General features: G+C 43.3%; 1 protein-coding gene and 1 long non-coding RNA gene across 2 annotated transcripts in view; one reads left to right on the top strand and one right to left on the bottom strand.

The window, feature by feature from the left end:
• Positions 1-24,955, bottom strand: part of TULP4 (TUB like protein 4) — a 242,614-nt gene that overhangs the window by 82,267 nt on the left and 135,392 nt on the right. Inside the window, 1 exon segment of the mRNA XM_030316699.1 lies at positions 950-1,078. Coding sequence (XP_030172559.1) covers positions 950-1,078 — 129 coding nt within the window.
• LOC115514577 lies at positions 9,581-11,571 on the top strand. Its single transcript, XR_003969037.1, has 2 exons — positions 9,581-9,660; positions 9,818-11,571. It is a non-coding gene; the product is annotated as an uncharacterized LOC115514577 (long non-coding RNA).

Here is a 24,955-nt window from a genome sequence, read left to right as displayed (position 1 = left end):
CCAAAGACCCTTACCTGTAACAGTAACCGCTAACAGTATCTTTGTTCCTTGCAATTTTCTGTCATTTCACTTCACTGGTGTATCTTTCAAACTTGGGGGTCTCGCAGCTTATTTAAGCGATAGATGGGGGAAAAGAGGGGGGAGAATCCACTTCCTGAGCAATGTATAGAAAGGCAGTCACAGGGAAACCATCCCTGGAGCGGTAAAACAGTCTGAGAAAGCCCTCATGGAGAAAGGTCCCCTGAGGACTTGGTTCCAAAGCCACAATTTCCGGTCAAATCCCAGGGATGGGACTTGTGTCCTTAAGCAACCGAGAAGAGAAGCTCCATGTGGCCCATCCATCACAGGGGGGAGGTGGGAGAGCCAGATCTGTACCATAAGCCAGAAGAATCTATGGAGCAGGTTTAAAAATAGCACAGCTCAGCAGGGAGTTCCCTGGAGCACCTGTTTCCTCAGAGCAGAGACAAATTTGTATGAGAAAGGAAGAGCTGAGGGGTGACAACAGGTGGCCACGCTAATTGAAACCTGACAGGAGAGAGTGTTAAAAACTCAGCTTGACAAGCAGGTTGTGAGAATGGCTCACAAGAGCTCCCTTGGAGAGAACTATGAAGATTACAACACACAGCAAGTACCTTTCAAAGGGAGCACAAAAGTGATATGCCGCAAGCACTTCAGAGGATCCAAATTTAACATGTAATCACAACAACGAATGGTAAAAAAATGATTTCACAGATTTAATTAAAGCTTAAAACTTGGAGAGTTTTCACAACAGCAGAATAGTTGAATAAAGAAGTAAGATCTTTCTCTTTTCATCAAGTGATATACTCGGGGGGAACGAAAAGCAGGATTCTATTTCATTTATTTTTACTCTACCGGTTTCTGGAAAGAGTTTCCATCTCTGTGTTCTGTTTCCAGCAATGTCTCACTGGGAGCGGCTCTGCCCACTCACCTGAGCCCCTCGGTCGTTGACCAGTTCCACGGACCACCTCCCTTCGTACTGAATCCACACAAATATCCCTCCATCTGCGTCACACGTGGCCAGCTTCTGGTACGGCTCATTCCACCTCACCAGCACAACCTAGAAAAGAGCCAAGAAGATATTTACCACAGGGATTAAAGCAGAGGGCCAGGAGTATGTCTCCAAAGAGATGAGATTTCAGAACTAAAGAGGAGGCACGGTCAAGGGGAATGAATGGCTGAGGGCAGGTGTGGGGATTAGGAGAGGGGACAGGGCATGGCCCACAGGTGGCAGAGACTCAGGGAATGGGACTCCCGTGACGAGGCTTCCTGAAAAATAGCCCTGAGCAAACCATAAACCGTGACACAAAAATGCCCGTTGCTAGAAAAGCAGAGGATCCAGAGCCCATCTGGACTCAGTCCTGCCTCTCACAAGTACAAGAATAGCTCAGTATCTAAATAATTTAGAAAAAAATCATTGAAACGTCTAAGCTACTTAGTACTTTATCAGAGAGGAAATATGAAATTACAAGCCTCAACATTTGTGAGTATGACAAATTAATTTTTTAATTTAAAAATTCTGAACTGGACAAATCACCCATCTTTCTGGACTATCACTCCCTCACCCAAAAGGTGGACCCTCTGGGAGGTGGTCTGTGGGATTAGGTAAATGCCCAAGGAGACTGAGGACAGGACCCAAAGAGCCCAATAAAACCTGTAAGGACACAGGCCTATGAAGCAGTCCTGGGTGCCCATGAGCCACAAAACCAATACCCTGCCTTCACTGTGGTAAACTCTGAGTGTCGCCTGACTGGTCCATGCTGGTGATCATGAGGAATTCATTCGATCGGTCAGACATGTGGTTGGTACTTATTAGGTTCAGGCTGTGTGACACTATATGATCAATGCCAAGATGGAGAAGACCAGACCCCATGCTCAGGAAGCTAAAAATCCATCTGGGGGTCAGCACATCCACGGATGCACAGACATACATGGATCTGTGACAGTGAAATGAGCACTGTCATTAACCACCCAACGCGCAGCTGCTGTTCATAAGGAAGATCTGAATCCCCTGTCTCCCCCAGGACTTCACACCCAGTAAACGAATTCTCCAAATTCTAAAATAGCAAGCAAGGTGTGTGTGTGTGTGGGGGGTGCGCCTGGATGGCTCAGTCAGTTAAGTGTCTGGCTCTTGATTTCAGCTCAGGTCATGATGTCATGGTTTGTGGGATCGAGCTGCGCTGTCAGCACACAGCCTGCTTGGGATTCTCTCTCTGCCCCTTCCCCACTCGTGCTCTCTCTCAAAATAAATAAATAAACATTTAGAAAACAGTAATAAAATAAAAAAATAGCAAGCAAGGCCAAGGACAGACTGTCAAGGACCTCTGCAATGTCCAGACCCCTTCTCACACCCACCTGTGTCCAAACCACAGGCTAACACCAAAGTCCTGTCCCTTCTCAAACCTGTGCCAAGGGCACACCTGATTTTAAGTCTTTAATTTGGTTTTCAGGTATCAGAGAGTTGGAGGGCCCCCCCCTGGTCTGCCACAGTTGGTGGCATCAGCACTTGTTGTGAGACGCATAATAAAATCCAAGAAGAAATTACTGCCCACCTAAAATGTAAAGACACTGTAGCTCTCTTTTAAAACTGCAAAAAATTAAAGATAGCTGTGAGGCTGCACTCCTTGGAAGCCTGGCAATCACCCGGCAGATCTTACCTCGTTGATGGTTCCCACGCCAGAGTCTGCTTTCACGGATGCTGACGCCACCCACGCCCACGGCACGCCGTCCTGCTTTCTCTTTGCTGGACCGGCTGCCCCACTCTGCTCACACTCTGCAAGTGCAGCACGTGCACCATCCACCATAACTACCGGTCCACGTGCACGCCTCCCCACTGAGCTGTGCACCCTCGGAAGGGGGACAGGGGCAGGCTCACCTTTGAATACTGACACACTACAGTAATTCTGAGTGTATTGTGCCAAAGAGTACTATGTAATTAGAAGTTATGATCCATATCTTTGAACTATAAAAAGGTTATTGAAAACTATGTCCAGAAGGTTCTTTTCAACGCCCAAAGGCATTTTAACAACAGCCAACTCTGCCTGCCTGCTTACTATGAACTGCAGGTGCTGAGGATGGAGATTAAGACATCTTTGTGCTCGTGGAGTTCAGTTCACTAAACAGAGCACAGCGCTGCTCTATGTGCACTTAGAGAGTCGTGAACATACACAGGAGGGGAACTCAACACAGGTGGAGGGGGGAAACAAACCCAGATTCATTTTTTTAAGTCCAGTTTTAAAAACTCCCTGTGTAAGAGTCTCTTACGGTTTGCCTCCCTCTCTGTTTTTACCTTATGTTTCCTTCCCTTCCCCTATGTTCATCTGTTAAGTTTCTCAAATTCCACCTATGAGTGAAGTCTTCAATACAGAGAACGAACAGAGGGTTCATGGGAGTGGAGGGTGTTAAATGGGTCACGGGCATTAAGGAGGGCACTCTTTAGGATGAGCACTGGGTGCTCATATATAAGAGATGAATCACTGGGTTCTACTCCTGAAGCCAAGACTGTACTGTATGTTAACTAACTTGAGAATAAAAAAATAAAATAAAAATAAATATCAAAGAAGATTAAAAAATACTGATCTAATTAAAAAAAACCAGTACCATCAACAACTGAAGTCTTTTAGTGTGTCATAAAATTTAGAATTTCTAGTCAATAAAGGCCAACTTCATAAACCTCTTTCAGATCCAGTGATTTGGCCCAAGCACTGCAATCCACTAACGTGCATGCAGCTACATTTTGGTCCCTTTATAAGACACACGTTCATCATTCAAGTCCACAATCACTGATGTACTTCAGAATGGCCACCACGGGATGGAATATGACAACTAAATACATGATATTCACAACTGACCAGTTTTTAAATGATTTCCTTAAGTTAACACAGAGACCATTCATCTGCTATGATCTTCCCTGTAAATAACATTTGACAAGGTGTCGTATTTTAGAAAATAAAGCTTAATAACATTTTCTGTACTTCTGCCTTTCTTCCTTTAACATCCATTGCCAGGCATGGTTGCATATTAAGTTAACCTCAATAATAAAAACCCTCTTCTTCACGAAAAGAGCCCGCAGACTCATAGCATGAAACAGACACAAAAGAGCAAAGGCAAAAAAGTTATTTTTCATTCTAAAGATTTCTTGGTCTTCTGACAACGCAGTAGTTGTTGAATAAACAAAAGGCTCACAGGCTTCATGTTTTTGTAATTCTTGATCAGCGCTGATGCAGCAGTAAACAGAAATGCAGTCCCATTCCCACACCTTTGCTGTGAGCTCTAACCAGTGTCACGGAATAGGCAGGTAGCTGCCCTAATTTAGAGAAAGAAATCTTTCCAATGATTCTTCATTTAAAAATAAAGTCTAACTGTTAATGTTGTTTCCGTGGATTAGAATTCTCATTTCCTCTCTCATCTACAATTCATAGCTGCCCGCCTTATCTCCCAGCAGCTTACTTCCTGTTCTCCAAATCCCTCCAATCCAGCTGGCAATGTCAGGACATCCCAGAGCGCCGAGAAACTACCAATGGGGAGCCCATCGCCCATATGCCCACATCATGTGGCAGGGTGCTCCGCCTCCTACCAGGCACTCTAAGGCAGAGCTCCCCTTCCTGTTCAAAGGAAACAGGGCTCCTGTTCAGTCTGCGCACAAAAGAACTTGGGCTGTCAGGGTGCTGTGTTCTACTAAAAAGTCCGAAGATAAGCTAAGTATTGATGCAGGTCTTTAGTTACTCAAAAAAATGCCAGCCTGTCTCTCTCTCCAGTGTTAGATGAACACTTTATCATTTTATAGTTATTGCTAATAGACATTTACTGAGGACTATTAAAAGTAGACACATGTACATTTAAAATATAGGGCGGGTCTGCTGAAAGTCTATTTGGGATATAATCTAGTGCTCTAAATAAGTCACTTCATTTCCTACACCCTGTCTATTTTTAGGGAGAACAAACAAATGTCAGTTAACCCATCTCAAGGATGTTCATCTTTTCAGACAGAAACCCTTTAAATGGTGTTGGGAGGGGGCGCGTGGGTGGCTCAGTCGGTTGAGCGTCCGACTTTGGCTCAGGTCATGATCTCGTGGTCCGTGAGTTCGAGCCCCGCGTCGGGCTCTGTGCTGACAGCTCAGAGCCTGGAGCCTCTTTCGGATTCTGTGTCTCCCTCTTTCTCTGACCCTCCCCTGTTCATGCTCTCTCTCTGTCTCAAAAATAAATAAAATGTTAAAAAAAATTTTTTTAATTAAAAAAAATAAAAAAATAAATGGTGTTGGGAGATACAAATAAAGTTATATTTTATAGAAATATGTAGGAAACCACCTCAGCGAACGACCAGTATCACCAAAGTTCAGTAATATTTCTCTCAACCTAAAAAGATGTAATTGGAATGAATGCTAAATACAAATAGCTCAATAAACCCCTATGATTATTACCATACAGGTTTTAAAAAAATTCTGTCAGTAAGTGAAAGAGCAATAAGTTTAATTGTGCCAGTTTAAGTTTAGACACATTTAGTACAACAAAATGAGTTTAAGAAATGCTATGAATTTCAGTTACATTTCGTCACTCTAAGAAAGAGCCAAAAGCATCTTGAAATAGAAGCACAGCGGCTTTCCAGACTGACGCCCACCAGCACAGAGGTCCTTGAAGTGCTATGGCAGGAGTGCAGGCTCAGGACCGGAGTCCTGGCCCTGCCACTCACCACGGCAACTTGCTGACCCACTGGACAGGGGCGGGGAAGGGGGGTCCTCTTGTGCGCTTGGGGTAACAGCAGCACATCCTTCTGAAGTGTGTGAGGAGTAGTGGAGAAAGGACCTTAGCACGGTGCCAGGCACACAGCCAACACTCAATCAGTGAGAGCTCCACGTTATTCAAGGATGAGCTAAAACTTCCAAAATACAGAGACTGGTTAAGCATAGTACCGACATGTAGTTTCCTCTTTGATAGAAAATAAACAGTCGGAAAGTCAGTCCCTCTTTCCAGGCCCACCTCCTGCCACTTGCACTCCCCACCCAATTCTGTACCTAAAAAATCAACAGCATCACACACTTCCTGGCACCTTTGGCCTAAAATACGCTTCAGCCCCTTGACACCAGTGGTAATTCCTTCCCTGACATTCCAACCACTCCCTCTTGCCACTAATGCAGGACCTTCTACACTGTTCATGCCTGCCTACACTCGCTCCCTCAAACATCTCAGTTCCTCACCGGCTGAGCTCCTCATCAGGCCTGTGCCACGCACACAGTGGGCATTTCACAAATCTTTCTAAACTGAACTATTCCTGAATGATGATTAGCTGTATTTCTGTAGAATTTTAGAATATTCTCTCTCAACAATAAGATGTTAAGATCAGTTTCAAATGAGATTTTTTTTTCAGGTAACAGTTTTATTGTGACAAAATTCACATACCATACAATTCACCCATTTAAAATGTACAATTCAGTGGTTTTAGTGTAGCTACAGAGCTGTGCAACCATCACAATAAATTTTAGAACATCTTCATCAACCCCCAAAACTCCCCTCCAGTCCTAGGCAATCACTAATTTCCTTTTGCCTTTACTGATTTGCCTATTCTGGACATTTCATATAAATGGAATCATATAATACGTGGCCTTCTGAGTCTGACTTCTTTCAGCATAATGTTTTCAAGATTTTTCCATGTTGTAAGTGTATTATCAATACTTATTTCCTCTACACGTCCAAATAATATTCCACTGTGTGGATACATCACACTGTGTCCATCCATCCAGCTGATAAACATCTGGGTTGTTTCCACTGTTTGGCTATTATGAATAATATTTCTATGAACATTTTTGTACAAATCTTTGTATGAGCATGTTTTCCTTTTCTTGGGTATATGTCTGGGAGTGGAGTTGCTGGGTCAAATGATAATTCTATGTTTACCTTCTTGAGGAACTATTTTCCAAAATGGCTACACCAACTTACATTCCCAGCACCACTGGGTGGAGAAGTTTCCAGTTTCTCCACATTCTTTCCAATACCTGCTATTACATCTTTTTTAGTATGCCATTCTAATGGATGTGAAGTGATTGTGATTTGCATTTTTCTAATGGCTAAAGAGTTGAACATCTTTTCGAGTGCTTATTGGACATTTATGTAAATTTCTATTTGAATCCTTTGCCCCTTTTTAATTGGGTTGTCTTTTTTCCTTATTGAGTTTGAGAAGTTTCTCTTGTTAAGTCCACTGACCATATTTGGAAAAAACTTCAGCTTTTTTCCCACATAATCGTATTTATCTCACTTAAATGTTCACAAATCCAGTCCTCATTCATTCATTCAGCTCAAGTTGTTGATTAAGAATTCCAAGACGGAAATGGACTAGAGACAATAAAGGAATTCAGAGAACACAGGTCTGAGGTCAAAACCCTGGAATTCAGGGACCACAGTGCCTCTAAATGGTTCTGAACCAGAATGTGTTGGGGGATGACCTTCTTAGTCCCAGCTTCTCCAGGACACTTTGCAGGAAACTCAGAACTACACATTTCTTCTTGATGTTTTCCAAATCTTCTTGTTGGAAAATAATACATCTTCTAATTGGATAGAGTTTATATAATCAAGCAGGGCTAATGTTTGAAAAAAGGACTCTACCAAGTCTTCTGATGTAAATGCAAAATAACCATGCCCAGCCTTCTCATCTGCTAAGTAGCAGCAAGTCTTCCACAAAAGCGATATATAAAATGCTCTGAACAGCCATGCTAAAAATACAGTTTGTAGGAAACCTGACACTTAGCACCTTCATCACCCACTTCCAGACACTGATCGATACACACCTCAAAATCCAGTGGAAATAATACTCTCAATGACTCTAACTTCCATCCTGTTCCATCCCATCTCAGTTGCCACTTTCTGAGTAGAAATTTTACTGGAAACACTACTGACTGAGGTTTCAAAGCCCTTACCATGGTGAACTAGCATGTTTTTTCCAGCGTCATTTCCCACTTACTCTCACATAAGTATTCTTGGTGTAGACAGTAGTTATTGGCTTTAGCCAATTTAGAGCTAACACAACCATTCAGTCTCATAGATGAGGAAAGGGAGGTTAATGCAGCGAAGTGGGTTGCCTGTGGTCACACAGCCAGTGCAAGGTGGGTCAGCATTCAGGCCAGAGCCCCAGTCTCCCTGCCTATTCCAGGCACTTGTCTCCATTACCAAGGTCAACCAGACTGGCCCGTGAACATTGATCACTCAACACCACCTGGCTACTGATAACAGGGCCACACCCAGACAGAAGAGACGCCCTGTCCTCAAGGAGCACCTGATGCAATGCTTGGACAAGGCACCTCACTTTTTCTTTCTTAATAAGCACGCATTCTTGGGGCACTTGGGTGATTCAGTTGGTTAAACACACCACTCTTGATTTCAGCTCAAGCCATGATTTCGTGGTTCATGAGATTGAGCCCCACATTGGGCTCTGGGCTGACAGCGTGGAGCCTGCCTGGGATTCTCTCTCTCCCTCTCCGTCTCTGCCCCTACCCCGTGCACACACGTGCTCTCTGTCACTCAAATAAATTAATTAATTAAAAAAAATAAGCATGCATTCTTGCCATCATTCCTCTGTGATGCAGAAATGTTATGAGAAATAACTTTAATCAACAAGTTCTAGTTCTGATACAAAAAAGAATCATACTAAAAAATAAACTAAAGCATTAGTGTTGATGGATTACAATTTTTGTTAGAATTTTTCTACATCTTCTGATTTTCCCACAATGAACATATTCCAGCTTCTCATATTCCCTTGATAGGAAATTTTAACAACTTCTTTTAGCAATAATAATAATAATCAATAGTTTGCATCCTTTTCACATACATTATCTTACTTTCTCTTTTAAGTATCTCAGAAGGAGATATTACCATTACTATAAACTACTCATTTTACAGATTAAAAAGGTAGAGCTGGGGGGCAAAAGAAAAGAAAAAAGAAAAAGGAAAGCTAAAAGAAGGTACAAATCTCCCTAGACTTTTTTTTAAACTTAAAAAATAAAAAGGTCTGGGCAATATTTATGACCTATGTACAAGTTTTTAAAAATTCCCCTCAAAGTATTCTCCCCATTCAGCTTAGGAAGATACCAGTAGGACTACTTGAGAGCCCCTGTGTATTCCTCCCACATCTTAGCCCTCCCTCTTCTAAGAAAAAAAAACCCTTTCTTGGGTAGTTCATGTTTTCAATTAACATGCATTTTTATACCTATATATTATATGTATGTATCCTCACTTTATTATTTTGTTCCTTTTTACATTTTAAATATTACAGAAAAATGTTAACATACACCCAAGAAGGGCAACTGGGATAATAACCTTCCATGTACCCATATTCCAGCTTATAAACAAACATTTCTGCATGTTTTTAGCTTTAAAAAACCGTGTTCTTCAACTCTGTGTCACATAGTGAAGTTCACCCCTGTGGACAGCTCTAACTCATTCATTTTACCTGCTACATGGTAGCCCCTGTATTCATACACCACAATTTATTTACTGGTTCCCTTGCTGATAAACAGGGTGCCTTCCTGTTTCCTTCCTGCCTTTACTTAGAATGCTGCTTACGGGCATTCTGCTGCAAGCCTCCTGTGCACAAGGGCAGCTCGGGGTAACTGGATTACAGGCATGTGCGGGCTCTGCCTTTACAGACCTCACCAGGTTTTTCCAACAACAGCAGAACAGTTTACATCCTGTCAGCACTTTACCTTTGCCTTATATCCTAACTATACTCGATAGCGTCAAACTCCTAAATTTTTTCCAATCTAACAGGTGTAAAATTATTTATCTTGTTTCTGATTTTTATTTATCTCCACAGACTTTTATAGCTCTCTCCAGCTTGGAACTTCTTAGTTTTATGCTCCAATAAGATATACCAAGTTCTTTTCAATCTCTCTGCCTGCTCTCCTCCACTGTGCTTAGGCAAATGAGGACTTGGGCCCATGGCCTGCCTCCACCAACTATACCTGCCTCCATGATTTCCTCCAAGAAGAAATGAAAATCTTATGGATCCAGGAGTCATTACTAGGCATCTGCAACACCACCAATGCAAGGCCTGTGAGGGCAGAGAGAGGGACGGCACAGGAGTGCCCTGGCCTGGACAAGCACACCCTGCAGTCCCAGAAGAACGGGGCAGATGGGGAAGGCGGTTGATCCTGACTGGCCAAAAGATCTGACCAACTCAGGGTAAAATTCACATAATTCTGTTGCCTTCCTCTTATCGTTTTGGCCACTTGCTGTGGCTTGAAAAGTGAATTCTGCAGGGCCTGCCCGCCTGGAGAGCTCCCCCAGTGCGAGGCAACCCTGAGGCTACAGAGAGGCAGCCACTTACGATGGATCTGAAAAGAGGCTGTAAAACTGGACAGCTGAACCCCATACAAAGAGCGGGCCTGTCCCATGTTAAGCCTTGAAGTTGCAGGACTTCCATCAATGCACGCTTCAGTGTCCCCTCCTCTGCGACAATGTCACAGCCTACATCTGGTAGGCAGACCCTTCTACTGGCCTCTTCCTCCAGCCCCTGTGCCCTCATCACTTCCTGAGCCTCTGCAGAGGAGGCGGCCTCCTCCTTTCGGACACAGCCCAGACTCAGCATCCTTTACAGCAGGCAGGGGACTGGAAGAGCAGTCTCGCTGTGGGGAGAGCATACACACTGAGGGAGCCCCATGCTGTATGGAAAGGGGAGGTGTTGTGGTGGGAAAAGGGGGAACAACAGCCAGCTAACACTTATTAGGGTGCTTCCCTCACTCCTCTAAAACCCTCCTTATTTGGTGTCTGTAGTTAGAGCCTGAGAAAGGGATTCTTGTGCACTTACTTAATGGCTTACTGTGGTTTCTCCTGAGCGCTTGCAGAAAGGGGTGTTGGCTGGGGACCGGCCAACTGCGCCTGGTCCCAGGAGAGCTCTAGGGTGTGAACTGCACCACAGGTGGTCCCACTTTGAGGCAAGAGGCAGACTCTGTGCTCCCCTGGGTGTCAGTCCTTGGCTGTTGGCTGGTAATGGGGGCGGGGGGGGGGGGAGGGGGGCAAGTGTCAGCTGTGAGCTGTGGCAGCCAGTACAGTATCCACTACATGTAGTTTCCACTAGTCTTTCCAGTCTCCCCTCTGCTAGCTCTTGCTCCTCTGACCTCTGCCGGCAAGTGCCAGGGCTCAGCTGCGACCCTTCTCTCTACCCTGACTTCCTACTGATCCAGTCTCATCTTTAGATCCAAACACTGAAGACCTCCAAATTCTTACCTTCAATACCTTACTCCACATCCTATCTGAGATCCCTACTTGCATGCCTAAAAGACAACACAAACTTAGCACATCCCTAATGGTTCTCTGGACTGGTTTTCCTGTAAGGCTGCTCCTCCTCAGTGCTCTCCACTAATGTGAACAACCCCCATCTGCTGCATGAGTCCTAGAGAGCAAAGCAGACTCCCTTCCCTGCCCCTCAGGCTCCTCAGCTATTGCGGGGGAGGGGGCTGTCTGGGCAGAGACATGGTGCTGATCCCCAGGATAAGGCAAGTCTCACATACTGCTCACATCCCCTATGTGGTGGGGAAGTAATAAACTGATGAAAAACTCAGTGCCAAAGACATCACTCTTTGCCTGATCTTTATTACCACCCCAGTTCTGTTTTAACAGTGGTACTAGGTCCTACGTGGTTTTTTTTTATTTTTATTTTTTTTTTTAATTTTTTTTTTAATGTTTATTTATTTTTGAGACAGAGAGAGACAGAGCATGAACAGGGGAGGGGCAGAGAGAGGGAGACACGGAATCCGAAATGGGCTCCAGGCTCTGAGCTGTCAGCACAGAGCCCGACGCGGGGCTCGAACCCACAGACCGTGAGATCATGACCTGAGCGAAGTCGGACGCTTAACCGACTGAGCCACACAGGCGCCCCTCTACGTGGTTTTTAGATGTGAGTTTAACGCTCATAAAAAAAAATTCCCTTGTCTAAACTAGAAACTAGGGAAGAAACTCAAAGAAAGGAATTGTAAATGCGTCTGAAGACACTGATGCACTATATAAATATTAGCTCTTGGAGTTATGGCCAAAGTGTAAACAACTTTTTAGATTTCTAAATAAACTTTAAATTTTAGAAGAGTTTTAGATTTACAATAATCACAAAGATAGTACAGAGGTCCCACATGCTCCCCCACCCAGGCCCTGATTATTAATCTCTTACAGTAGTATATTTGTCACAATTAACTGACCAATATGGACCTATCACTACTGATTAAAGTCCATATTCTATTCAACTTTTCTTAGTTTTAATCTAGTGTCCTTTATCTATTCCAGGATCCCATCTAGAATATTGCATTTCATTGCCATGTCTCTTTAGGCTCCTTTTGACTATGACAGTTTTTCTGACTTCCTTTGTTTTTGGTGACCTTGACAGTTTTAAGGAGGGCTCATGAAGTATTTTGTTGAATATCCCTCAGGTGAGATTTGTCTGATGTCTTCCCATGCTAGGCTGAAGTTAAGGGTTGCCCTTCCCATCACATCACATCACATCATTGGTGCACACTCTCAATAGGATGTATCAATGCTGACATGAACTTTGCTCACCTGGTTGAGCACTTGGTTCACTGTCAAGTTACTCTTTCTTCCCCCTTTCCACACTGTACTCTTTGGAAGGAAGTGACTGACCATGGGCAGCCTACACTTAAGGAGTAGTGAATTATGCTCCACCTCTGAGAAAGGGGTATCTACATAAATTATTTATAACTCCTCTGTCTGGGAGATTTGCCTATTCTTCTCCATTTATTTAGTTATTTTATCAGTATAGACACATGGATATTTACTTTATAGTTTGGGTTATAATCTGATACTACTTCATCTGTTTTATTGCCCAAATTTTTCCAGCTTTGGCCACTAGGAGCTCTTTTGGGTGGTTCCTATATCCCCCTGTCATATCCGCATCATTGTGTGTGTTTATTTGTTGAGCACCACCTTACTTTCTGACACTGCAAGATGCCCCAGATCCATCACGTGTATTTCCTGTTCTAGTCCTTGAATTACACATTTCTCCATGGAGTCCTGGTTCCTTTTATTAGAAAATGGCATGAGAGGGGTGCCTGGGGGGCTCTCACAGTTAAGCATCTGACTCTTGATATTGGCTCAGGTTATCATCTCGAGGTCGTGGGATTCAGCCCCGCATTGGGCTCCATGCTAAGCATGGAGCCTGCTTGGGATTCTCATTCTCTCTCTCTCTCTCCTCTCTCTCCTCTCTCCTCTTTCCTGCTTGGGCTCGCATGCACGCTCTTTCTTTCAAAATAAATAAGCACTGGGGCGCCTGGGTGGCTCAGTGGTTGCGAGTCCAACTTCAGCTCAGGTCATGATCTCACAGCTAGTGAGCTAGAGCCTTGCATCAGGCTCTGTTGACAGCTCAGAGCCTGGAGCCTGCTTTGGATTCTGTGTCTCCCTCTCTCTCTGACCCTCCCCCACTTGTGATCTCTCTCTCTCTCTCTCTCTCAAAAATAAACATCAAAAAATTTTTAAAAATAAACATTTAAAAAATATGGAACACAGAAAAACATGAAATAATCTCCTGGGGGTATCATTAGTAAAAATCCACTTATCGTACAGAATTTCTCTTGTTCTGGGTTTTCCTAATGCAAGGAAAACAATAAAGGAATGAGAAACGTACAGATTAAAAGATTAAAAAAAAACATATAACCTAATGCAGTGCATGTAACAGACCTTGTTTGGGTTTGACTCTTAAAATTCAAAAAATAAGAGCAACCCAATCTTTTCTAAAAGGTATAAGAGTTGAAAAGATCTTTCACCAAAGAAAATACACAAATGGAAAATGAGCATATGAAAAGATGCTCAATATCATTAGTCGCTAAGAAATGCTAACTAAAAGCACAGTGAGACAATGCTACACCTACTGAAATGACTAACATTAACATTTGGGAATACTTAGCACTTGTGCGTTCAAATCCCAGCTTTTCTTAATTGATCCTTGTACCCCTCTGATATAAACAAAGGAAATATAATACCTGCTCCCCTGGTATAAATTTCATAAGTATTAAGTCAGGTCCAATAGTGTCTTCCAATAGAAAGGCTAATGGTCTTGAACTTGCTCCTACTGGTAATGGAAAGCCACTTAAAACTGTTATTCTTTTCTTAATATGTATACTTTATATAGATATCAGATATCTGTGATATATATTATACACAAAGTACTAAGAGCATTCTTCTTGAGGCTTAAGGTTGTATTTTAGTTAGTATTCATTCAATCGTACAATTATGTGCCAGGCAGTGCATTTCAAAAAAGGAATGGAGAATATACCAGAATCCTAAGATTTAGGGGCAAGGCTGGGGGAGGGAGGGATTGTGGGATCTGAAAAAGCATATTAAGTATAATTGCTTTGATTTGCTTTTTTAAAAATTTGCTACTGAAGTATAATACATCTGCTTTAATAGATTTTTAGTCATTTCCTTTGAAATTTCAAATAATATTAAAGGAGGATGTGAGAGTTTTATCAAAAAAAAAAAGACATGAGTTTTAAGAAACGCTGGCTACCATACAGAATTAAATGTGACTTATAAAACAGGACTCACACACTTACACAGAAAGCTTAAAACCAGTTTCACATGTACCAATGTCAATTAAAACACCATATTAGTATTTCCTTTTACTCATATTTATTACTTCCCGAATAACAACTGTGAAACAATCCCACTGCATACCTTGGAATGAATTTCTCAATAAGTAACACACTTTTCAAGTGGTGAGACAGATAAAGTGAAAAAACTGAAAATGGAAGAATGTGTTAAAAAATTCTAACAGGTGTAGGGTTGTCTCACTTTGATTTTAAATTAGTATTCTGAATAAAAAGCACTAATCCCATAAAAATTAGCAAGTCTTTAATTTTTTTTTTTTTAGCAAGTCATTAAATTCTTAAAGTCATCATTGTCTGTTAGCAAATGATATTCCCCACTCCTTGCATTTAGATGTGATTCTAATTTGTAACAAGGATCCCAACTCAAATCAAGATCTTCACACAGACCTGTACTAGACATATGCAGTGTTAACTTAAACCGACAAATCTGTGTATTTCCACGATAATTCATACATTTTATTTATTCTTAAATTTCTTAAAAACTCTTCCCAGTCTCTACAATAAATACAGAAATGCATACACTAAATTGTCAACCCACCATATTCATGGAGTTTCAAGACATGCCAGAAAGCATCTTCTGTTCTTATCATCATACCTTGTGTCATCTAAGCTCCAGCTAAATCATATTTATGATTCGAAATATTCCATTCTAAACCAAGGGAATGAACATCCTATACTTGGAAGGAAATGGATAGACCAGAAAAGGATGTGATCCACAAAAGGATCCCATGGAATGGTGCCTGGAGCAGGCATTATCATCTCCATTTTACCAGAAAAGGAAACTGAGGTTCAGAGATTAACTGGCCCTCTTGCTCTGCAAGAGGCAGAGCAGGGGCCAGGAACCAGGGACTTCCACTCCTAGCCCGATGTTGTTTCCCTTCTCTAAAAACAAAGTAGGGCAGAATCATTTGACAATCCTGCTGTCTGGGAACACCTATTCATCCTGGGAAAATTACCGTATTTGTGAGGAATGCTCAAATTTTTCATATTAGAAAGCTGAAACTTCTGGTCCACAACTTTTGATCATCCAAAATGAGCTATAAAAAATATTCTGAGAAAACCAGAAGAAAAAACCTTGGGGCAGAACTAGGAGACTCAAGCACAAATTAAAGCAACCTGATGTTTACTATGAAAGAGAACTTCCTAGTAAGGAGAGGGGTCTATTAGTGAAAGGGGCTGTCTCCAATAGGAACCTGGAACCCTGGAAAGGGTGAAGCAGAGGCCTGACAGCCCCTGCCATGGGTGCCTGGAGGCAACTCACCTGCCTGGGGGGTTTGCTGGATTAGAACCGGAGCACCTGTTTATCACTACCCAACTCCAAGGCTACAAATTGACATTGTCTGTGCCCTTGACACCAGGGATGGTAGGGCCCCCAAAAAGCTGATCTTAAGCTCTCAAACATCTACCTCTGCTCAGCCTCCACTATATTTGCTAAAGGGAAATTCAATTATTAAAGTAGTTAACTTGGCTACTTTGATTAAAATTTTAAATAATAATCTTGTCAACCAGGTGTGTACTTTAGTCATCATTTACATTTAATCTACTATATTAATTCTCAAGACGTTCAACTCTCAGAGCAGCTAAGACAGCAGGATTTTCAACCTCCTGCTCTTTAAAATCCCTCCCTCTTAGCCCAGCACATCGAGCATTTGGTCAGGAAATGGCAGTGCTCCAAACACACTGCTGCCACCTTTGATCCTTAGCCAAATGTGTTTGGCTAGCAGCTGAAGACAGAACCTTAGCTCATCCTCTTACAACCCAACTATCCACACAGCCCCAAGCACACCTCTCAGCTCTGAGTGGGCAGAGAAAAACCAGAACAGGGAATCTATTTTCAGCTGACAACAGAAAATCTGAGTGCCTGTCGGTGCTTTAGCACTCTGCTTCTTCATTTTGTTTGAAAATATCAAGATGGCCTGGCTAATCTCTAAGGAATCTTCTAGATCTAATATTTTAAATACATTACATTCTATTTGGTAAAGTACTAAGCAAACATAACATACCCACGGTTCCTAAGTGCAATATCCCACAACTCTTAAATATTAGCCATCCAAGAAAAAAATCTAGCATTGATCATGGCATATACCTCGTAGGAGGTGAGTGGGGGATGATGTAGGAGGCAGTGCTCAGTGAATAGTGGAGTAATATTTCAATTCAAAGTTGGTATGTTACTTGTTAAATAATTAGTTTAAGAGTTACATATATTGAGTTTCTGTGCATCATACACATTGCCTGTGATGGTTAATTTTGTGTCAAATCGGGGACCTTTAGATTTTGGAAGCAACATATTCATATGGGTGTGATACTCTGGACTATTTACCTAGTGACCCAAAAAGCTGCTAGCTTTGAGTGGGGTCCAGAACGGGAGAAAGCTCCCCAGCAGGTGCAGGCTGCCGTGCGATCTGCTCTGCGGCTGGGGCCGTATGATCGAGCACGTTGTGCCTGGAATGTCAGAGCAGACAGGGATGCTGTTTGGAGCCTCTGACAGCTCCCTGTAGGTGAGTAGCAAAGCAAGCCCTTGGGATCTGGGGGCAAAGCCTTGCCCTCCTCCACCGATAACCACTCCCCTTGTGCCACACGGTTCTTGCCTCGCTATCCGGCCTCAGGAGAGACTGAACGCTTACCCCGTGGGCCACCAAGTTACCAGGAGACCCGAGCTGCCCGCCACGAGCTGCGTGTCGGCTGACCCAGCAGGACACGGAGCTGGACACGCACAGCAGCACTCCATCATCCGACGGAAGGGGGGCATATACGATCGGGCCCGAGCAGGCCCCGGAGGCACAAGGAAGCTACAGGAGAAAGCGGCACAAATGCCCACATCTCCACTCCTGCCACATCATCTTCTCTCTCCCAGGCTGATCGATGGCCTCCTGGGGAGTTCTCCAAGATCAGCTGCCGGGAACGAGAAGGCTCAGGCCTGGGGGACAGAAGGTTCTGCCTGACATACAGACACCACCCGAACGCAGACAGCGGCAGCACTATGGACCCTCCCGGGGACATCCCTAAAGGACACGGTGAAGGGCGATCCTCCCAGTGGCGAACTCTGAGCAGGACACCTGGCCGACTTTGCTTGGAAGGAGAAATGGCCCGATGTGCAATTATGTATCAATTCTTGGGCTGGGGCCAACGGTTTGGCTGGATGGTCAGATTCGGAAAAACTGGTGACAAGAAATTTGGGGAAGAGGAATGTGGATGGTCCTCTCTTCCAAAAAGTGAAGATATTTGTGTCCTATAAATGTCCACCGTAGGGTGACTCCAGCAGAAGAGGATGTTAATAATCAAGCGGATAGGACGATCCATTCTGTGGATACCAGTCAGCCTCCCTCTCCAGCCGCTCCGTCCTGTCCCAGTGGGCTCATGAACCCAGTGGTGGGAGGCTGCCCATGGTGGAAGGGATGGAGGTCATGCATGCATGCAACAGACTTCACTCACCGAGGCTGACCAGGCTACGGCTACTGCTGAGTGCCCTATCTGCCAGCAGCAAAGACTAACACTGAGCCCCAATATTGTGCCATTGCCCCAGGGAGATCTGCCAGCTACCTGGTGGCAGGTTGATTGCACTGGACTTCTGCCATCATGGAAGGGGAAACAGTTGGGTCTTACTGAAACAGACATTCTGGATGTGGATTTGCCTTCCCTGCACACAATGCTTGCACAAAAACTACCAGCCATGGAATTACAGAATGCCTTATCCACCATCATGGTATTCTACATTGTACTACTTCTGATCAAGAAATTCACTTCACGGTAAAAAAAAAAAAAAAAAGTATGGCAGTGGGCCCATAATTATGGAGTTCACTGGTCATACCATGTTCCCCATTTTCCTGAAGCAGCTAGTTTGATAAAATAGTAAAATGGCCTTTTGAAGACTCAGTTACCATGCCAGCTAGGTGGCAGTACCTTCCAGGGCTGGGACAAGGTCCTAAGAGGTGGGGTCTGCTCTGAATCAGTTGTCCAACATATGGTGCTGTTTCTTTCCCCTAGTCAGGATTCACAGAGCCAGGAATCGAGGAATACAAATGATAGTGGCACCACACACTTTTACCCCTAGTGACCCACTACCAAAACATGGCTTCCTGTCTCCATGACCTCCCCTTCTGCTGGTTCCAAAGGCAGGAATGCTTCCCCCAGGAAACACAACAACGATCCCATTAAACTGGAAGTTAAGACAGCCATCCAGCCAGTTTGGGCTCCTCATGCCTAGGAATCAACAGGGACAGAAGGGACTTCCGGAGCCAGCTGGGTGACTGATGCAGACCACCACGGGGAAAGCGGGCTGCTGCCCTACAGTGCGGGTGGGGAGGGTGCGTCCTGGTGGCTCTGACCCTGGAGAACCATGACTACTGCACCGCCTACCGTTAGAATGATAAACACACTTTGTTCTAAATTTCTGACGCTCCCCATCTGGCTCAATATTTACACTTTAAGTTAAAATATCTTAAAATTCCTGTCAAGTATTTATGTATTATTTTCCCCTTTTAATTTTTTTTTCTAATTATGAAAGTAGTAAATACACACTAAACAAAACTCATGTTACAGAAATAAATAGAAAATAGAAAATTCAGGGTGCCTCGGTGGCTCAGTCAGTTGAGAGTCCGACTTTGGCTCAGGTCATGATCTCACAGTTGGTGGGTTTGAGCCCCGCCTCGGGCTCTGGACTGACAGCTTGGAGCCTGGAGCCTGAAGTCTGCTTCAGATTCTGTGTCTCCCTCTCTCTCTCTGCCCTTCCCCGATTCATGCTCTGTCTCTCTCTCTCTTTCTGTCAAAAATAAATAAACATTAAAAATTAAAAAAAAAAGAAAATAGAAAATTCCTTGAAATTTGGTACTTCCCAAACAACTATCTGAACTATTTGGTCAAATTTCTGCAGATGTATGTTTTCTCTTCCCTGTTGAATGCACACACATGACACCTTAATCTAGATAAATGTATATTCATCCTCCTCTAACTGCTAAGTTCCTCACATCCTTCCCAATGACTGCATTCCCTGTCAACATCTTTGACACGTTAATATGTTTTCAAATGACTTCACATTTCTGTGTTTTTTAAGCTCACCCACAAACTCCCCAACCTGTCCCACAACACAGGATTCTGCTGCTGGGGAGAAGTAGCTCCTTAATAAAGTTCTTATTAACCAACTAGGGCATCCTGAAGGAAACTGACAGGAGCCCTCCCTCAATGATACCACTGAATGATTTTCAATGGAGTCTTTAGATAGTTTTCCTAAAGGGCGGTCTCACCCGAGAGCTCGCCAGGGCTCCTAGAACTAGGGATGAGGGACCAGAAGGGAGAGCTTTCCACCTTTCTCACCCGGAAACAGCATGAAGGCACGAGCCAGCTGTTACTGACTGCCGTCTGGTGGCACAGAGGTGACAGCACAGAGGACCAACGTCCACGCGCAAGCTAGAGCTGAGTTGATCTCCCACAGGAAGCTTTTCTTGCCCGGGTGCCCCACGCTCCATTTCTCAGTTACCCTCCAACCCAGCAGCCGAGTTCCTGTGGGGCCCCACACTGTGTTGCTGACTTGAGTATTGCCAGGGGCTGGCGTGGTCCTTATCCCATGGGCAATGCTCTGTAATTTATTTATTTAACGTTTTATTTATTTTTGAGACAGGGAGAGACAGAGCATGAACAGGGGAGGGTCAGAGAGAGGGAGACACAGAATCTGAAACAGGCTCCAGGCTCTGAGCTGTCAGCACAGAGCCCAACGCAGGGCTCGAACTCAAGGACCGCGAGATCATGACCTGAGCCGAAGTCGGCCGCCCAATTGACTGAGCCACCCAGGTGCCCCCAATGCTCTGTAGTTTAAATGGAACTAAAGAGAGCGCATGACAGAGTCACAAGTTGCTTTTTTCTTTTACTCACTGGGCAGACAGTGTTGACCATGGTTACTGTTACAAATTATTTGTAACACAAAAATTGAGGAAAGTAAAGAATGGATGTCTGAGAAACAGGAACGAAGACCAGGTAGTTCTGTACAGGACGAAAGTAAAGAATGGATGTCTGTGAGAAAACAGGAACGAAGACCGGGTAGTTCTGTACAGGACATCACGGTCATCAAAATTAACTGAAATTTCTTTCACTTCCCAAAGGGGTAGGGTGAAGGAAGATGTTGGCATTTTAAATATTACTGTTGGATTCTCCTTGGTACCTTAAAAATACTACACATTTAGCTGCATTTTAGTTTTTTAAAGGAATGGTTATTAGGAAGATAATGCCATCTGGAGGATATGAATCATCTATGGGAGGTCAACTCAGAACTAGGTTTTAGATGGTTTGTGCTTCTGAAGCTCAAAGTAGCTCAAAAGAATTTTATTTAACTTGTCCCCATAATATCCATGGAACCTTCATAACTTTCTCATATTTTGCATATAAGACAACATACACAAAAGTTTTACCTAAGACCTTTCCATGATTTCTGTAGAGCTAGCACTACGATTCAGGCTCCTAAATATCAGCCCAGATTATCAGACTGCTTTTGAGTGATTAATTTCAACCACACTGAGCTACAGACTGAGACTGAGGCACTTTTACAAAAACCAGATGGTCACTCAGAATTATAAAGAAATTGTGTACATCCAAAAAAATGAAACAAATGAGAGAACAGAGCCTCCGTGGAGGTGCGGTTCCCACCTACTAGGGTGTACCTGATGTACAGTAAAAGAAGACAAGCACTTGACATGAAAGAAATGAGAAGACCGGGCTCAGGCAAGCGACGGCCTAGCAGATGAGTCCTTAAGTCAGTGAGGGCTGCCCATCCGGGATGGCCTCGCCCACACCCTAGGCCAAGGCTTCACTCCAAGGGACGCTTCCAAATGAGAGAGGTCCCACACAGCTCTGTCTCTGTCACTCACCACTGTCAGACATTTGCTTTTTATTTCTTGGGTTGTGGGACACTTTATACTTAGAACCCAGAACATGTGCAACAGATAAAGTAAACAGTGCAGGCACACACATTCACTATGTTCTATGCTTGCTTGTTCACTTCCAAGGAAAAAACTGGTCACGTGAAACTACTGTAGCTTTTCTCAATCAAGAGGCCTTACTGAGGCTTTAGTTTCTGCTTATTTCAATATACATCCTTGAACACCATACTGTTCCATCAATGGTCCTGTGTGAGGAACTGAATGAAATGTCATCGTTCTTTTTAAGTTATACATACACAGAAATACACAAGATAATAATACTGAACCATGAGGGCAAAAAAACCCAGCTGTGTTTCTTACCAAATTCAAGTACGAGACTTTCGTACTTCAAAAGGCGAGGAATGAAATTCTACATAACCAAAACTGTTAGCAGCATGATGTAAATCATTTCCAACACAATTCTTTACAAGTACTGGGTTGGTTAGACCACAGAATTAATATGCAAATGATCCTGGCTACACCCCAATTAAAATGTCCAAGAAGTATGGAGGAGCCCCGAGGTACTTGCTACATTTACGGAGCATTCACCCTATGCCAGACCCCACGCTGGAGCCAGAGAGACAGCTAAGTACAGCACAGGGCTCACACAGCCAGAAGTGCTCTGGTTGGGGGGGACCAGCAGGTAAGTAACTAGACAATGAAATGAAAGGCCACTACTGAATGGAAGAAATACTTGCAACCATATGCCTGATAAGGGGTTAACATCCAAAATATATAAACTCCTACAACTCAATAGCAAAGACATAAACATCTGATTAAAAAGTAGGTAGAGGATCTGAATAGACTTCTTCCAAAGAGATATGGATGGCCAACCGGCACATGAAAAGGTGTTCCACATCACCAATCATCAGAAAAAAAGCAAATCAAAACCACACTGCAAATCACCTCACACCTGTTAAAATGGCTAGACTCAAAAAGGACAAGAAATAACAAGGTTTGATGAGCATGTGGAGAAAAGGGAACCCCAGTACTGTCGGTGGGAATGTAAATTGGTGCAGACACTGTAAAAAAAACGGTATGGAGGTTCCTGAAAAAATTAAACATAGAAACTACCATATGATCCATCAAATCCACTTTGGTAGTTATATGGAGAAAAAGAAAACACTAATTCAAAAAAGAAAAATGCACTTCTATGTTTATTGCAGCATTATTTATAATAGCTAAGATATGGAATAACCTAAGTGTCCATCGATGGATGAATGGATAAAGAAGATTTGATATACACATACAATGGATTACTATTCAGCCCCCTCCAGTCCCAAGAATGAAACCCTGCCATTTGTGACAACAGGGAGGACCTTGAGGGTATTATGCTAATTGAAACAAGCCAGACAAAGACAATATTATATGACCTCACTTGACGTATCGAATTAAAACACAATACATAACACATAAGCTCTATAAATACAGAGATCAGTGGTGGCCAAAGCCAGGGGATGAGGAGTGGGCAAAATGGGTGAAAGGGGTCAAAAGGTACAAACTTCCAGTTATAAAATAAATCATGGGGATATAACGAACAGCTTGGTAACTACAGTTAATAATACTGTATCGCATATTTGAAAGTTGATAAGAGAGTAGATATTAAAAGTCCTTGTCCACACAGAAAGTTTTTTTTTTTTAAAAAACCTTTATTATTTTTGAGAGAGGCAGAGAGTGCAAGCAGGGGAGGGGCAGAGACAGAGAGACACAAAATCCGAAGCAGGCTCCAGACTCTGAGCTGTCAGCACAGAGCCCGAAGTGGGGCTCAAACTCACGAAACCGCGAGATCATGACCTGAGCTGAAGTCGGATGCCCTACCGATGGAGCCACCCAGGCGCCCAAAAGTTTTTTTTTTTAACTATGCATGGTAATGGATGTAACTAGACTTACCGTGGTGATCATTTCACAACATATACAAATACAAATCATTATGTTGTGCTATGAAATTAATGTCAATTATACCTCAATAAAACAATCTTAATTTACCTCAGTAACTTTAGAAAGGTTTATATAAATAAAATTCTTTAATCTGATAAACTTTATCAAAATGGTAATCTTCAATAAATTAACGTAGTTGAATGTTTATTAATAAATATATTTTAAACATGATTCGTATTACACAATTCTGAGGCTGCCAGACTGTTAAGCAACAGCTATAAATGCTAGCTCACCCCTTGCTCTGGTCCTGGAATCTGAGAAGCTGGTAAGAATTACCCCAAGTGACAAGGCTGACTGGCAAGACAGAGACAGAGATTAGATAAAAACTCTCAACCTCTTTTGGATTATCCTTTTATCAAAATTCACATAAACATTAAGAGCTCTGAGTATAGTGTAAGGGTTCCAGTTTCAGGCTCTGAAGGTCAGACAAACTTGTAGAAATGCTGGCTGCAGAATATACTACTTGTGGCTCTAAGTCCTGTCCACAGATAGAGAGGTTATGAGGAACATGTTTTTTAAAAAGTACCTGGCACACAGGAAGATCTGAAGAAATGTCACATTTGATTATCTCTTACTTAAGCGAATACCCACAAAGCGCCTGACCTCCCCAGAGCACAATGTGAAAGGCGCTCTCAGGCAGTCTGCTTTGAGGCCAGAATTCATCACCGTGTGAATACCCGCAGCTCAGCTTGCTGACCCTAGATGGCTAAGGTGTGGGCCTTTTCTAGCACCGTGGGCATTGCCTGAGAGCTTGGAAAATGCAGAATATCAGCTGACCCCAGACACAGTGAATCAGAATCTGCATGTCAACAGGTATTTCATATGGTGGCATTCAAGCCTGGAGACAGGGTACTACAGGAGAACACATCGAGGGCTGTAAAATGTCCATAAAATGCTACAACAGTTTCAGCTGAGGAGGGAAAGCAGTGCTTCCTTTGGGTCGCTGTATTGCCTACTCAGCATCACTAACAAGGATCCAGATGAAAGCTGCTAAGGGGGCACATTTAAGCCCAATAGGTATTACTTGTCAAATATTAGCCCTCCTTGTCTTTTTGCCCTTTCTCTTATTACTTCAAAAGTCCCTTGACAGGGGGTGCGTGGGTGGCTCAGTCGGTTAAGCGTCTCACTTTAGCTCAGGTCATGATCTCACGGCAGGTGGTTCAAGCCCCACATCAGGCTCTGTGCTGACAGGTCAGTTTTGGATTCGTATCTCCCTCTCTCTCTCCGCCCCTTCCCCACTCATACTCTGTCTCACCGTCTCTTAAAAAATAAACAACATTAAAAAAAAAAAAAAAAGTCCCGAGACAAACTGCCAACCCTTCAGATTCCCAACAAATTGGGGATTACTTTGGACAGCTACAAAACTAAGGCAGAGGGAAATACCTCGTTCAAAAGCGAACACCAATGCCTGTGAGGAGGTGGTAGCAAGGTCGCATACCTATGCACACACACCTGCCTACACATGCCTACACGTGCACCTGCACACACACATCTAGGGTG

The sequence above is a fragment of the Lynx canadensis genome, chromosome B2, assembly GCF_007474595.2.
Source record: "Lynx canadensis isolate LIC74 chromosome B2, mLynCan4.pri.v2, whole genome shotgun sequence".
NCBI classification, from domain to species: domain Eukaryota; kingdom Metazoa; phylum Chordata; class Mammalia; order Carnivora; family Felidae; genus Lynx; species Lynx canadensis.
The sequence above is the reverse complement of the archived record's forward strand: the minus strand, read 5'-3'. Positions and strand labels throughout refer to the sequence as shown.